At 39.0% G+C, this 14436-nt stretch overlaps 1 protein-coding gene across 1 annotated transcript; it reads right to left on the bottom strand.

Annotated features, from left to right (window-relative positions):
* Window positions 1–12733: 12733 nt before the first annotated feature.
* Window positions 12734–13903, bottom strand: LOC130975597 (uncharacterized). Its single transcript, XM_057900367.1, has one exon. It carries the CDS (start codon window positions 13901–13903, stop codon window positions 12734–12736), a length of 1170 nt encoding a protein of 389 aa, XP_057756350.1.
* Between the last annotated feature and the right edge of the window lie 533 nt (window positions 13904–14436).

Below are 14436 nucleotides of genomic sequence, written 5' to 3'. Positions count from 1 at the left end.
CTATAGGAGTCCAATTGGCGCGTTCTCAACGGTGTTGGAAAGTAGACATCCAGAGATTTCCAGCAATATATAATAGTCCATACTTTGCGCGAAGATAGATTACGTAACTTGGCGTTGAACGCCAAGTACATGCTGCTGTCTAGAGTTAAACGCCAGAAACACGTCATGATCCGGAGTTGAACGCCCAAAACACGTTATAACTTGGAGTTCAACTTCAAGAAAAGCCTCAGTTCGTGGATAGCTTTAGTCTCAGCCCCAGCACACACCAAGTGGGCCCCAGAAGTGGATTTCTGCACCAATTACCTTAGTTTTCTCATATTTTGTAAACCTAGGTTACTAGTTTACTATTTAAACAACTTTTAGAGAATTATTTTGCACCTCATGACATTTTCAGATCTGAATTACATACTTTTTGACGGCATGAGTCTCTAAACTCCATTGTTGGGGGTGAGGAGCTCTGCAGCGTCTCAATGAACTAATACAATTACTTTGTTTTCCATTCAAACACGCTTGTTCTTATCTAAGATGTTCATTCGCGCTTAATTAGGGAGAAGGTGATGATCCGTGACACTCATCACCTTCCTCAATCCATGAACGTGTGTCTGACAACCACCTCCGTTCTACATCAGATTGAATGAGTATCTCTTAGATTCATTACTCAGAATCTTCGTGGTATAAGCCGGATTGATGGCGGCATTCATGAGAATTCGGAAGGTCTAAACCTTGTCTGTGGTATTCCGAGTAGGATTCTGGGATTGAATGACTGTGACGAGCTTCAAACTCCTGAAGGCTGGGCGTTAGTGACAAACGCAAAAGAATCAATGGATTCTATTCCAACCTGATTGAGAACCGACAGATGATTAGCCGTGCTGTGACAGAGCATAGGAACGTTTTCACTGAGAGGATGGGAAGTAGCCATTGACAACGGTGACACCCTACATAGAGCTTGCCATGGAAGGGACCTTGCGTGTGGAAAAGGATTTCAAGGAAGAGTTGAAGTTCAGAGGACAAAGCATCTCCAAAACTCCAACATATTTCTCATTACTGCACAACAAGTAACGCTTTTATTCTCTTTTATTTCTCCAATCTAATAATTCCAACTGATAATTTTAATTAATATCCTAACTAAGAATAATAAGATAAACATAGCTTGATTCAAACCAATAATCTCCGTGGGATCGACCCTTACTCACATAAGGTATTACTTGGACGACCCAGTGCACTTGTTGGTTAGTTGTGCGGATCACAAATTCGTGCACCATAGCAGCAGCCCATGCACTCTCCAGAGAGTCATGCCTCCTCTGAGCCAACCTTGAGCCCCAGGCCCAAAACCCATCGCGCGGACGCGCACTGTGCGCCTACGCGCACATGCCTTTATAAGAGACCGCGCGCTAGCGCACATGCCGCGTGTGCGCCGGTCTGATAGTGCAACTTCCAGGCCATTTTCCAGAGAATTAGGCCTCCCTTGGGCCAACCTTAAGCCTCCAGCCCTACTCGTCGCACGCGTGCGCGCACCTTACGCGCACGCGTCCTTACCTATTTCCATCATCCACGCCTGAGCGCCTAAGGCGCGCACGCGTAGGTCCCGAATTTCATCGATGTACGCGGATGCGCACTGTACGCGTCCGCGTCAATTCAAAAAGGAGGATAACCCTAATGCGTGAGGCATACTGCGCAACAGCGCACTTCTCCCTCTTCTTTGTCCTTTCACCATCTCCCCGCCCCCTTTCCTTTCAGCCACCACCAGCGGCCGCCTTCGCCGCCACCACACCACTAACCCTATTCATCCTCTCTCACTCGCTCTCATTCTCTCACAGCCACTCACACTCCCTCTCTCGTCCACTCATCCTCTCTCACTTCCCTCCATCTCTCAGCTCTCCTGCTCCACCTTCACTCTACCCTCCGCTCTCTTGCCCGAGCCTACTGCCACTGCTCCGCCGTGATCGCCACCCTCCACGACGGCGTCCTGCGCCCAGTTCATTTCTCTGCCGCCCCTACTTCCCGGTCCCATTTCCATTTTCACTCTGCTCCCAGGTTCCATGCTCCAACTCTGTGTTCATTAATTTTCATTACTGTTAGCTTCTGCAGTTAGTTAGAATTTGAATTTTTGCATGTTAGGTTAGATAGAGATAACTGTTGTTAGGTAGCTAAGTTGTGGTTAGAGGATTCTAGGCCTGATAAGTGCTCTGTTTGTGTTTATTCTCTGTTGATTAATTGTCTGTTGTATGCTAATTTTGGACTGCTCTGCAGGAAATTTGTGTTGCCTGGATGCTGTACCATTGCTGCTGTGATTAAATGAGCCTGTATTCATGCTATTTGTGCTATATTGCTATTCGGAAACGTCCAATTTTAAGCCAGAATGCTGCCCAATTTTCAAGAAAACTATTTTCACTTTTAATTTCTGCTACAAATTTGGGCTGCTTTCCATTTCTTTTTGACTCCCGGGATTTGCATTTACCTTTGTGAACATGATTTATATGCTTCGTTACAACCTTTACTTCATTCAGCTTATCTTTCATTATACCATCAATCTCTACTTCCAATTCCCTAACTCGCTAATTCCTTTCACCACTTCACTTTTACTTACACTTACCCCTCTTTCACCATTCTTTCAAGGTATGATGACTTTATTGCTTAATGAGTAATAGTTGTTGCTTTTATTGAGTATTGAATTCTTGGTTTATGGCTATGTTTTCTGTTCTTACTTGCTATCCAAGTTTTCAAGTTTCATACTTATCATGTTTACTTGCTATCTATCTTACATCCTGAGCATGTTTTATTTGCTTCATGCTATGTTCTTAATTGCTTATATTCTATCCTACCCTTCTTTCCATGATGTCAGACAAGGGAAAGGCCAAGGCCACTACCTCCAGAAAAAGGAAAATCTCTCAGACCCCCACTCCTTTCCCCTATGCAAACTATGCTAAGAATCCGCTGAATGAAATTGATAAGGCAAATCAGTTGCTACCTTCCAATGAGCCAGAAAAATTTCCCAACCTTTACTGTGAGCTTTGCTTTCCCAAGTATCGGACAAAAAAATTGAATATGGAGAAGAAGCTTGTCCTTCCCAATGATGTGAGACGTGCTATCACCACCCGTATCCTGGAGTTGGGTATGGACTTTGTTGATAGGGATTTGGGAAACATCAATGTCTCATGGGTCAAGGAGTTTTATTGTAACTTCTTCCGTCTTACTCTGGATTCAGTACAGCTACGGGGAAGAGAGATCATGATTAATGAGACTGCTATTGAGGAGGCTTTGCAGTGCCAACATCTTCCTGAGGGCACCTGCGCTCATCAGTAGGCTGAGGTTGCTATCCACTGCATGACCTTTGACTATGAGGCGCTTAAGCGCGTGATTGCTTTTCCAGATGCTCCTTGGGTCATGGATGCGAACAACACAAAGCCTAAAGGGATGCTCTTTGCTCATCTGACTAGGGAGGCCAAGACTTGGCAGATGATATTTGTCCACTACGTCTTACCCACCACTCACTTTTCTGAGATCCCTATGGAGATGCTACTTCTGATTGGTTGTGTTATGGAGGGTAAGGAGGTTTATTTTCCTCGATTGATCCGACAGTGTATGTGGCGAGCACATATTCGTGGCCTACTCCCGTTTCCCACCTTGGTTACCAGTATGGCCGCCTTAGATGAGGTTCCTTGGTTGGATGATGATGCGGTACCACCACCCCCAGATGATGATGACAAGGAGGTTACTATTCCTTGGGGTGGCTGGGTGCACGAGAAGCCCCCGGCTAGACGCCGATCTAGGGCTAGAGCAGTTGTAGAGGCAGCTGGACCTTCAGCCTTGACAGCAGCCCCATCCTCTTCTACAGTAGCAGCAGGGCCATCTACTGCGGCAGCCGCACCTCCTGTGCCACCACCGCCAGCACCTGAGCCGACTTACCTACTGGTTCAGCGTCTGTTTCGGTTTCTGGAGCGCGAAAAGCGCCAGGTTATGCGCCGACTAGATCGGATGGATCAGGCACTCATCTCCCTGGGTGCTGAGTTACCTCCGCTTCCAGATTCTCTAGCCTCCGATGAGCAGGATCATCAGGAGGAGGATGTTGATGCGCCACCTCAGCAGGATGCACCTCCAGCTGTACCTGACGCCACAGAGATTCAGCAGCCCCATGAGGAGCCGGTCCCACAGCCTCAGACAGAGTCAGCACCTGCCGGTATACCTACCCCTGATCTTCAGGTTTAGCATCGAGGACGATGCTTCGTCTTAAGTGTGGGGAGGTTGCCGGTGGCACCATGAGAGGACCGGTGAACATTTTCAGCTACTTCCTAGTTATCTTATTTTGCGTACCTTTGTATATACTTGATGCATTTGAGTTTATTTTGGATACTCTTACTATTTTGGTTCGTTCCAGATACTTTTACTGCTTATTTTGTATTTTAGGCATTTTGGATGCTAGATGTCATACTTTTAGATGGATTTTTCTTTATACCTTTTTGCATACTTTCTATTTTGGATATTTTGGATGTTTTGGATATTTTTCTTTTCACTTTTGCATATCTTTCTTTTAGTTTATGGTTGTGATTAGAAATTGTTTTTGAATTATTAAAACTTAGTCACCTTTTTGCATAAGAAATTGATTTTGAAAAAAAAAAAGGAAAGGGTAAACTAAGAAAATTTTTGAATTTTTCAATCACAACAATGCTTAGTCAAATATCGAGATTTTCCAAGAAACTTAATTATAGGGCACCAACCCAATTGATTGAAGAAAATTTTTGGTGAAACTTGCTTGAATCTATATTTTGTGAAGCATGTATTGAGCTAAGAACACAAGCTTGTGAGACTTGAGCCTATTGATGTGGTTACATTTTATAACCACTTATTTTCCATTCTTGTGTGCAATTATTCCCTTTCTATGATGGTGATCCTTGATTTGCTTGATTCTATATATCCATTTATTTCTTGTATTCATACATTTGTATGACTGAGGCCATTATTTCATTAGCCCACTTGCCCAAATAGCCTACCTTTGCTCTCCATTATTAGCCAACTTTGAGCCTACACTTAACCCACTTGTTCTTAATTTTAGCACATTACAAGCCTTAAAGCGAAAAACAATAAATGTCCTTCATTTGGATCTTTGATTAGCTTAGGCTAGTGTGTGTATTATTCAAGTGTGGGAACCTTGGGACATTGGGTGAATAAAAGGGTAGTTTTGTATTTTTTAGAAATGTTGGGAAGTAGGTACATATTCATGTATTAATTAAAATGTATAGACCTTATGCATTGATGTTCTTGTATGTAGCTTGAAAGAAAGAAAAAAAAAGAAAAAAAATGAGAAAAAATAAAGAAAAAAAGAAAAAAAAAAGAAAAGAAATAATAGAAAAAGGAAAAAAAAAGAAAGCAATAAAAAGGGGACAAAATGCCCCAAAGTAAAGATCAATAGAAATCAATACATATGTGTTGTGAAGTAAAAAGAAAAGGCATGAGTATGTGAAAAAATGAGAAATGGGTAGTTAGGTTAGTACTTAATCGTATAGGCCATTATATAGCTTATGTGGGAAAGTTTAAGCTAATCAAAGATCTAATCTCTAGTCACTTAACCATAAATGATCCTACCTTGACCCTAGCCCCATTACAACCTAAATGAAAGACCTCATGATAAATGTATGCATGCATTGAATAGGTGTTGATTGTTAGAAGAAAATCAAATTTTGGAAAGTATGATTAGAAGAGAATTGAGTGAACTAACCCTTAAACACTTAAGCGAATAGAGCGGATACACATCCGGTGAGGGTTCAAAAGTTTAATTACATGTGTTCACTCATATTATCTATATTCTTGTAAGCTTGAATATCTTTTGATAATTCTATACAATTGTGGTTTGGAATTGATCCCTATTGCCCTAGTTCTTGTGCTTACACATGTTCTCTTGGGAATTGATTTGTTTGGACTAAGTATTTGCATTCACCTTAGGTAGTCGCATGTAGATAGGTTCATATAGTTTAGTTGCATTTAATAAGTGTCATACCCCTTAGTTCTTTCTTATTTTAGCATGAGGACATGCTAAGGTTTAAGTGTGGGAAGGTTGATAAACCCCATTTTTAGGGTTTATCTTGTATTGAATTTAGAGTATTTTGATGACCTTTTATCACATTTAGCCTATGAATTAGCATGATTTTGTAATCTCTCCCGTATTTGTGCTTAAATGTAAAAACATGCTTTTTAAGCCATATTTTGATGAATTCTAATTCCTCCTTAATTTCATAAGATGCCTTGATGTGTTTGCTAGTAATCCCATGATTGAAATAGGCTAGGCATGGATCAAAGGAGCAAGGAAGGAAGTATACAAGTGGAGATAAGCATAAAAAGCCAAAGAAGTGAAATCAGCCAAGCACGCGCACGCGCACAAGGTGCTCGCGCGCACACTGCGGAATCGGCCAAGGACGCGCACGCGTACCGTGCGCGCACGCGTCGCAGTCCACACGTGATCTCATTAAAGCAACACGTGTCTGGCGATTTTGGAGGGTTTCTGCAACCAACTTTGGCGCCAAACTGCATATAAGGACCAAGGATTGAAGGGAAAGAGGGGAATTCATTCATAGTTAGTTACCATTAGTTTAGTAGAAGAGTTTAGAGTTAGTTTTAGAGAGAGAAACTCTCACTTCTCTCTAGAATTAGGATTAGGTTTAGGTTAATCTCTCTTCTTAGATCTAGGTTTAATCCATGCTTTGATTCACTTCTCCTTTATCAATTCTCACTCTCCTCCTCTCCCTCTTTCTAGTTATGTGCTTTGATAATTGTAATTCTTCACTTTGTTTTGGATAGATTGTTGTTCTTTTATTTCTCTTTCAATAATGCAATTTGAGGTAATTCATGATAATTGTGATTTCCTTGATTGTTGTTGTCAATTCTTTGCATTCAATTGTAGTTAGAATTCATTCTTGTTGTGATTTAGTATACTTTTTTTTTGTACCTTCCAAGTGTTTGATGAAATGCTTGGGAGAATGTTAGAGTAGAATTTTATGTTCTTGGCTTGAGAAGGTAACTTAGGATTTCTTGAATTGCTAATGTCCAATTGATTGATAGTTGATAGCCATTGACTCTAGCCTTCATTAAAGCTAGGATTTATGGACTTGGATTGATATAACTCACTTGACTTTCCTTTGTTAATTGATTTAAGGATAACTAAGTGGGATTAATCCTTGCAACTACCATACTTGTGGCTAGTGATAATGATGAAGACCCTTGATAACCAAACCTTGCCAAGACCATTTTGTTAATAAAGTTTTCTTACCATTTACTATTCATATTTCTCATCTAGAACCCCAAAATAAACAAGTCCATAACCAATAACAAGAACACTACCCTGCAAGTCCTTTGAGAGACGACCCGAGCTTTAAATACTTCGGTTTATAGATTTTAGGGGTTTGTACTTGTGACAAACAAAATTTTTGTATGAAAGGATTATTGTTGGTTTAGAGACTATACTTTACAATGAGATTTTACTTGTGAAATTCTAAATCGTCAAAAATTCAATCATCACACGCGTTCACCGCAGAGAGCTCTACAAAACCCATACAATTAATCTTGAGGTAAGCCACGTTTTGCTCTTCGAAATTCTAGCTTTGATTTTGAGTTTCATGAGTAAAAATATTGAGATTTTGGGCTCTTTGATGTTATAAAACCCAACTCTCTCGAAGGAGAAGGTTAATCTTGTCTCCTTGGACCTTGAGTGTGGTAAGATTCTCAACCCTAGTGTAATTTGTTGTTCTATGATGTTTGGGTATTGAGATGTTGTGTATGGTTATGATGATTGTGGCTTAGGTTGTGTATGTGAATATTGGAGCTTGATTGGTGATATTGAAAAGCTTGAAAAGGGTTTGGTGGTGAAAAATCTGTTCTTGAAGGTGTTGAGACCTTGAGAGCTTGAGGAAACAGTGGTTTGGAAGTGCTCCGGTTGAGCTTGGAAAATTGGCTAAGGTATGGTCTCGGTTTCCCGTATCTAATATGTAATGTGGTAGGAAATACTTGGGCTAGAGGCCCTAAGATAGGCATTGAATTGTTGATGTTGTTGAATGGTTGATATATATGATGTGGTCATATATGTGATGATGATTATTGATGCCTTAATGGTATGATGTATGAGAAATATGCATGTTGTGATATATGCTTGATGATTGATTATGGTTGAATTGTGGGCGGAACCATGTTGATGGTGAGTATGATATTGATTGTGTACAATAATGATTTATTGGAATTGGTGTTGTTGAAAATTGGCATGAGGAAGAGTATATGATATGTCAATGTGTTTGAGTTTGAGCCACTTGGGTGAAGTAGATTAAAATGATGGGATAGTGATTTTGGTGAATTGTGGTAAAGTGTCAATGTATGAGTTGAGGAGGCTTGATGTTGAATTTGATATATTTTGATGGATTTCAAAGAAAAGGGATGAAATTGGCATGTTTTGATTGATTTTGAAAAGAGTTGAAAATGGCTTGTTTTGAAAATGGCACTTTGTGGTTTTGTATGAAAAACATGGTTTTTGGGCATACTTTGACGGGACATAACTTGGATTACGAATCTCTGTTTTGTGCCAAATCTGTTTAGAAATGAATTTGGATCCGGGATATCCATGTCGTTCGAAGAACGGGTGAAAAACAATTTAAAATGAGAAAGTTATGTCCGTCGGAAGATTGGGGTTTGAAATTGTGAATTCTGCAGCTTTTAACTTAGAAAATTTTTAGCAGAATGACCCCCGCGCGTCGGCGCACTTGGCGCGTACGCACCGTTCTTCTAGAAAGCGCCATCCATGCGTGCGTGTGGTGTGCGCGGGCTCGCCGATATGCTGCACCCAATGCCCAGCTATTTTCCAGAGAGTTGTGCCAGAAATTGTGCCAGTCTTGTGCCTGGGGCACGAGAGCACCCACGCGTACGCGTGGCCCTGTTTTCATCCCAAAGTTGATTTTTGAGTTTTAAAAGCCAAATCTCATACTTCTAAGCCTCCGATCTCACTATTTATGTCTTAAATCATTATGATATGCCTAGCAATGAGAAGAGGAGCTAGGGGATGCGGTAACTTGCGAGTGAAGCAAGGGAAAAATGAATGATCAATGAGGATCAAGCATGATTATGTGAGATGCGGAGGATGGTGGTGGAAGTGCTTGTTATGCCATGGGCCGAAGGGCCGTAATTGTTAATGAATTGGCTGGTTATGGATTTAACCGTGAGCCGAATGGCTAGATTATTGCCGTGTTACGGCGGAGCCATGATTATGGCTAAGTATAAATGCATATATGCTGTTGAATGAATTGTGAATGTTGCACTTCTACTGTTGGAGATGAGAGTTTCCCTGGGAGGAAGCAGTGGCTAGCCACCATGTGCTCCAGGTTGAGACTCGAAGCTCTTTTGACCCTATGTCGTCAGGGTGACCGGGCACTATGAAAGCCCCGGATGAGCTCACCCCCGTAAATATTCACCAGTGAGGGTGATGGATATAGATCATGATTATGATCAAATTATATCGAGTATAACTCAAGTTGGGGAGACACGACAGAGGGACAGTCCAATAATTAGCTACCAGGACTTGTCGGGTTGGCTCCATAACCAACAGATGATATCATCAGCCACTAGGGACAGGCATTCATCATACGCATACTATGTGAATTGATTGAGATTGCCTATTTTGCTATTTGTCTAAATGCCTTACTTGTTCCTGTTTGTATATCTCTTGTCTTATATATCTGTGTTTGCTATATTATACTCCTGCTGGTGGTTGGGAGGTTTGAAGGAATTGGAAAGGAAAGTATTATTTAGACTAAAGAATCTTTAGTCAGATGCCCTTTATGGTTTAGCTTGTTTATAAGCTTTGAATTATCTGGAGGAAGTTCTAGGATTGCCTTCGGCTTTCCTCTATTATTATGTATTATATATGTGGAAGCTGTTACCATGCTGGGGACCTCTGGTTCTCACCCATGCAGATTTTGTGGTTTTCAGATGCAGGACGTGAGGTTTTCCACTGAGGCATGCTGGAGACTTCTAGATTTGCGAAGATCCTTTGTTCTTGGGGCTATGCTTTGGTTTATATGTTTTGCTTAGATACTTTTATCTCCATTAAATAATACAAACTGTGATGACTCCTCTTATGGAAGATTTTGGAGAATAGGTTTCTGTATTTGTGTCCCTTTGGATTTCCTTTGGGGTTTTTCTTATTTTATCATATGTATATATTGCTATGCTCGGACCGGTTATCTTCGCAGCCGGATTTTGAGTCTTGATATTCCTGTTTTTGACACTCCTTTGTATATATATAATCTCGCGTTGGTTTATCCTTGTTCGTCACGTTATCGATCGGAGTGTTGCGCTTTCGAGTTGTGATTTTTGTTTACCCCTTTTTCTATAAAGGCTCCTAGTTATAAACAATCATTCATACTACTATACGTACTAAATTTTTACATTTGAGGTCGTAATACCTGGCCATCTCTGAATTATGACTTAAGCATAAGACTCTGTATGGTAGGGTGTTACATCTACAGGAAAGATTAGAACACTCGTTAGTGTGTGACCTCATAGATTCAATACTAAACGGGTAGTAAATTAGTCATACTAAATTTACTAATCAAGGTTGGCGTCTAGCAACACTCCTCAATGATCCGATAGTATGAAGTAATATATTTTTACTAAGAACCTCAGAAGAACAAAGTATAATTCCTTCCATCTTTCCAGCTCTTGGTTAACTTTTAGAGTATGGTTTAATTGTCAAACTCTAATTTGTTACCATTATTATAATGAACTATGAATGACCTAAGAAACTCATTTCTTTATTCATTCAATCTCCTTGGCCAATGTTTTATTCATCTCAGTCATTATAATTATAGAACTCAAACTCTTTACCGAGTTGATGGATTCTTTATTGACTAATCATTAATTCTACAAGTATTTAAATCATACCCAATATCCATTCAACTAGCACCCTAGGGTATTAGGTGTCTGGAATCAAAGTATAATAAATACATTATTAATTACTATGATAGTCGTTGGTCAAAGGAAACTCTATTACTATGTTCATCTTGAAAATATCCTATTGACAAATATACAATAATTATAACCATTAGGAATTCTCAAAAGTGAGTGAGTTCAATGGTCATATCTCTATATACACCATCTATATATATAATTTAATGAATGAGATCTATTAATCTTCATCAAATGAAAACCATTATATATATATTGATCTTTTCGGATTATTAATGTCCTTTTTAATAATCTTATGACTAAAAACAATTTAGATTAAATTATAAAAGATTTATCTCTCAATATTATGATCACTATCACAATGATAAATTTCTAAATTTAATTGAGGACGTTATTATATTAACATTTTAATATAATAACAATAATAAATTATTTGACACATGATTAATTGAATTGTGGTCATACTATTTATTCCTAACACTATCTACTTTTGGTCTTGTTTCAATTAGAAAAACAATGGCAGGCTGATATTTTTTTGCATATGCTTCTCAATTCAGCAACTGTCACCGCTGGGGCCACACCGCGACAGTTCCGGCTTAAAATAATCATGGCGAGGTCGGAGGCTTGATAAGGCCTGCCTCCTCAGCCATGGTTTGGATATGTGCCTCTTCTGTGTATGATGAGTTTTCCCCTCCTACTTGCGCCTCTTCCATTTCTTGGTCGTCCTCTGCGAATCTGATTTTCTTCGCGTGCCTTTGCTTCTGGTCTTCCTCACTTTCCTTCCTTAGGTCTGTCCTCTTGTTCCATCGCCTCTTTTGTTCTCTTCAGTTGAAGTTTGTCCACAATTTTCTGCACTAGTTCAATTTCACTACAGGTTTGTTGGTGCTTGATTCCTCATTTTGGTCGTCTTCTTCTTTTCTATCTTCGTCTTCTTCCTCTGGAGCTAGCTCCACATAATACTGGTCCCTGTTTCAGTGGTGTGCGTTTCAATTTCCTTACTCCTTTTGTCTCTCTCTGAGTTTCTTGGAGCCCATATTAACTCGCCATTGTTTTTATTTCTCGCTGCATTAACCCCCAATTGTGTAATCAGGCCTTCTTCACTCACTTCCCCATATAACTCACCTTCATTGATAGTAGGCAGATTGGTATTAGTGGGCTCGTATGCTTGCTTGTAGTCCATCCTGCTTTTTGTATTGAGGCTTCTTGTGTTGGTATTTGTATTGAGGGGCCTGCTGATATCTATTGGTCCTTTTTCTTTGTCAGCACTCCTTTGCATGTATTGCATATTATTATTGGGTTCTTGATTGGGCAGAGGCCAACTTGGTTTCTCATGTGTCCAGTTTTCCTTTTTTTTTTTTTTAGATTATTCCACTCACCTTTCTTTAGTCTTCTGTCTTTTTTGTAGTTCGAACTTGAGGTGAATTTGTTCTGTTAAACTGGTGATTCAAAGGTTTAGATTTGTGTTGAGATGGTGATTTATGCTCCTAATACAGAACCTATTGTTCTGGGGTACTCTCCAGAGAGAGGGTTGATCTCCCCTTGACGAGAGAAAAAATAAATCGATATGCTCATATTTGGATGAGTTTAACGCATGTGTATTTCACATCTCATGCATCATATATACAGTGTATTATGACTTTTTTAAAAAATCCTCTAAAAACACACGGTGAAGAGAATAAATATATTTGACTAAAATATAATTAAATGTAAAATGCGAACAAACTTGTATGCTAATAATAAAAAAGGCGATAAGCATGCCTTAATAGCAGAGGCTTAAAAAAAATAAAAGAAAAAAAACTTAGGATAATATCCAAACAGGAGGACAAAAAAATTTCACATCTGTTAACAATTTTTTGAAACTCCCATCTTCCAAATTGAAGATACCAACGTCATGAAGTTCAGCAAGGTATGGTGAGTGCGCGATACGCATGTTATCAGTAAAGTAGATTTGATTTCCTTTGCTCGACAACATTTGAACAGAAGAATTGAGACCAATTACTAATATATAATTTCCCAAATCATATATTCTTGACCATGCTTTTTCATTTTTCTTCAATTCATAGACATAGAATTTGACGGTCTCCACAACCTTGTAACGACGTGTTACAGGTCTTATCAACATCAATAAACTTCCATTAGCACATCCAATCAGATAGTAACACTTGAAGATTCCTTTATCCGATGGAGGTGGTGTGGCTTCATAAATTCTTCCCATTGGTCCTGATTTATTTTTGGTATCAAATTCGTATAGTTGGCCTTCATAATCTACTGCATATATTTTCTCTTGAAAAAATATGACATCGCACATGGATCTTGTTGAAAATCTAAGCCATCTCTTGTCATTGGGCTTGTAAAAGGCTAAGTTACTCTTACATCCATATATGACCACAGCCATAAAATCATTATTATTGTCATTTGTAGGAGCTGAGTTTATAATAGCTTTCCAAATTTGGGTTTTATGCATAGGAATTTTAATACATTCATTTCCATTAATATCAATTACATTGGAGAGAGTTGAGATTGGAGGAAGATCTAAGTGAACCTTTGTAAACGGGTTTAACATTTTTATCGTACCTTCATATACCATTACGATGATCAACCATCCATGACAAGAACCGCATATGCTGTTGTCTTGAAGCTCCCATAGCATGAAATGATAAATCCCCTCCTCTTCAAGACCATCTGTGTCAAGAGTTGCTTCGTCAATGGTAGGTAATTGCATGATATGATAGATGTCCTCCTCTTCAATAGAACGAACTGCTTCAAAAGATTCTTTAGCAGCACCACCACTAATAGGTAGTAGCAGCCACGGAACTTTGTTGCCAGTGGGGATCTTTGGAAGTTTCAAGTTCCATTGCTTACAAACCAATCGTAGTTGAAGGTAGTCATTGTCATATGAATAAAACCGCTTTGTAACTTCGTTTAACAAATCTTGATGAATGTTTGACCATCGATCAACCTCACCCATTGCAAATTTCAGATGAACTCAAACTGACGATAGAAGAAATGGAGAAGACTAGTCAAAAGTCATGGTTATTATATTTAAAGATGAAATATGATTTGGCACGTTTTAAATTAAGCATGGGTAGTTAGTTATCATATTTTTCAAAATTTAAACTGATTTTTTCCTTAAAGAATACGAGGATAATCCAAGGAATCTTTACATTGCATTATTAACAACGTGATATTACTGTTACGAACTTACAGTAACGAGATATGGGCAACGAGGAGAATCGGAGTTTGTTGGTGGTACTGATTTTGTTTAAGGGTGATTGCTATACGATCTAAAAGTAACGATCCATTCAATTGGATCGAAAATATAATATAATAATTTATTATGATTTAAATTATATTAGATTGAATTGATTTATTCGGATTTTAATTTTATTTTTTTAAAACCGAATAAATCAACCCACTTAAAGTTTAAGTCCAATTCAATTTGATTTTAATACAATTTGCATTGAACCGATTTATTCGATTTTGACAAAAAAAATATATAAA

This window comes from Arachis stenosperma, chromosome 4 (assembly GCF_014773155.1).
Source record: "Arachis stenosperma cultivar V10309 chromosome 4, arast.V10309.gnm1.PFL2, whole genome shotgun sequence".
Lineage (NCBI taxonomy): Eukaryota > Viridiplantae > Streptophyta > Magnoliopsida > Fabales > Fabaceae > Arachis > Arachis stenosperma.
The sequence above is the reverse complement of the archived record's forward strand: the minus strand, read 5'-3'. Positions and strand labels throughout refer to the sequence as shown.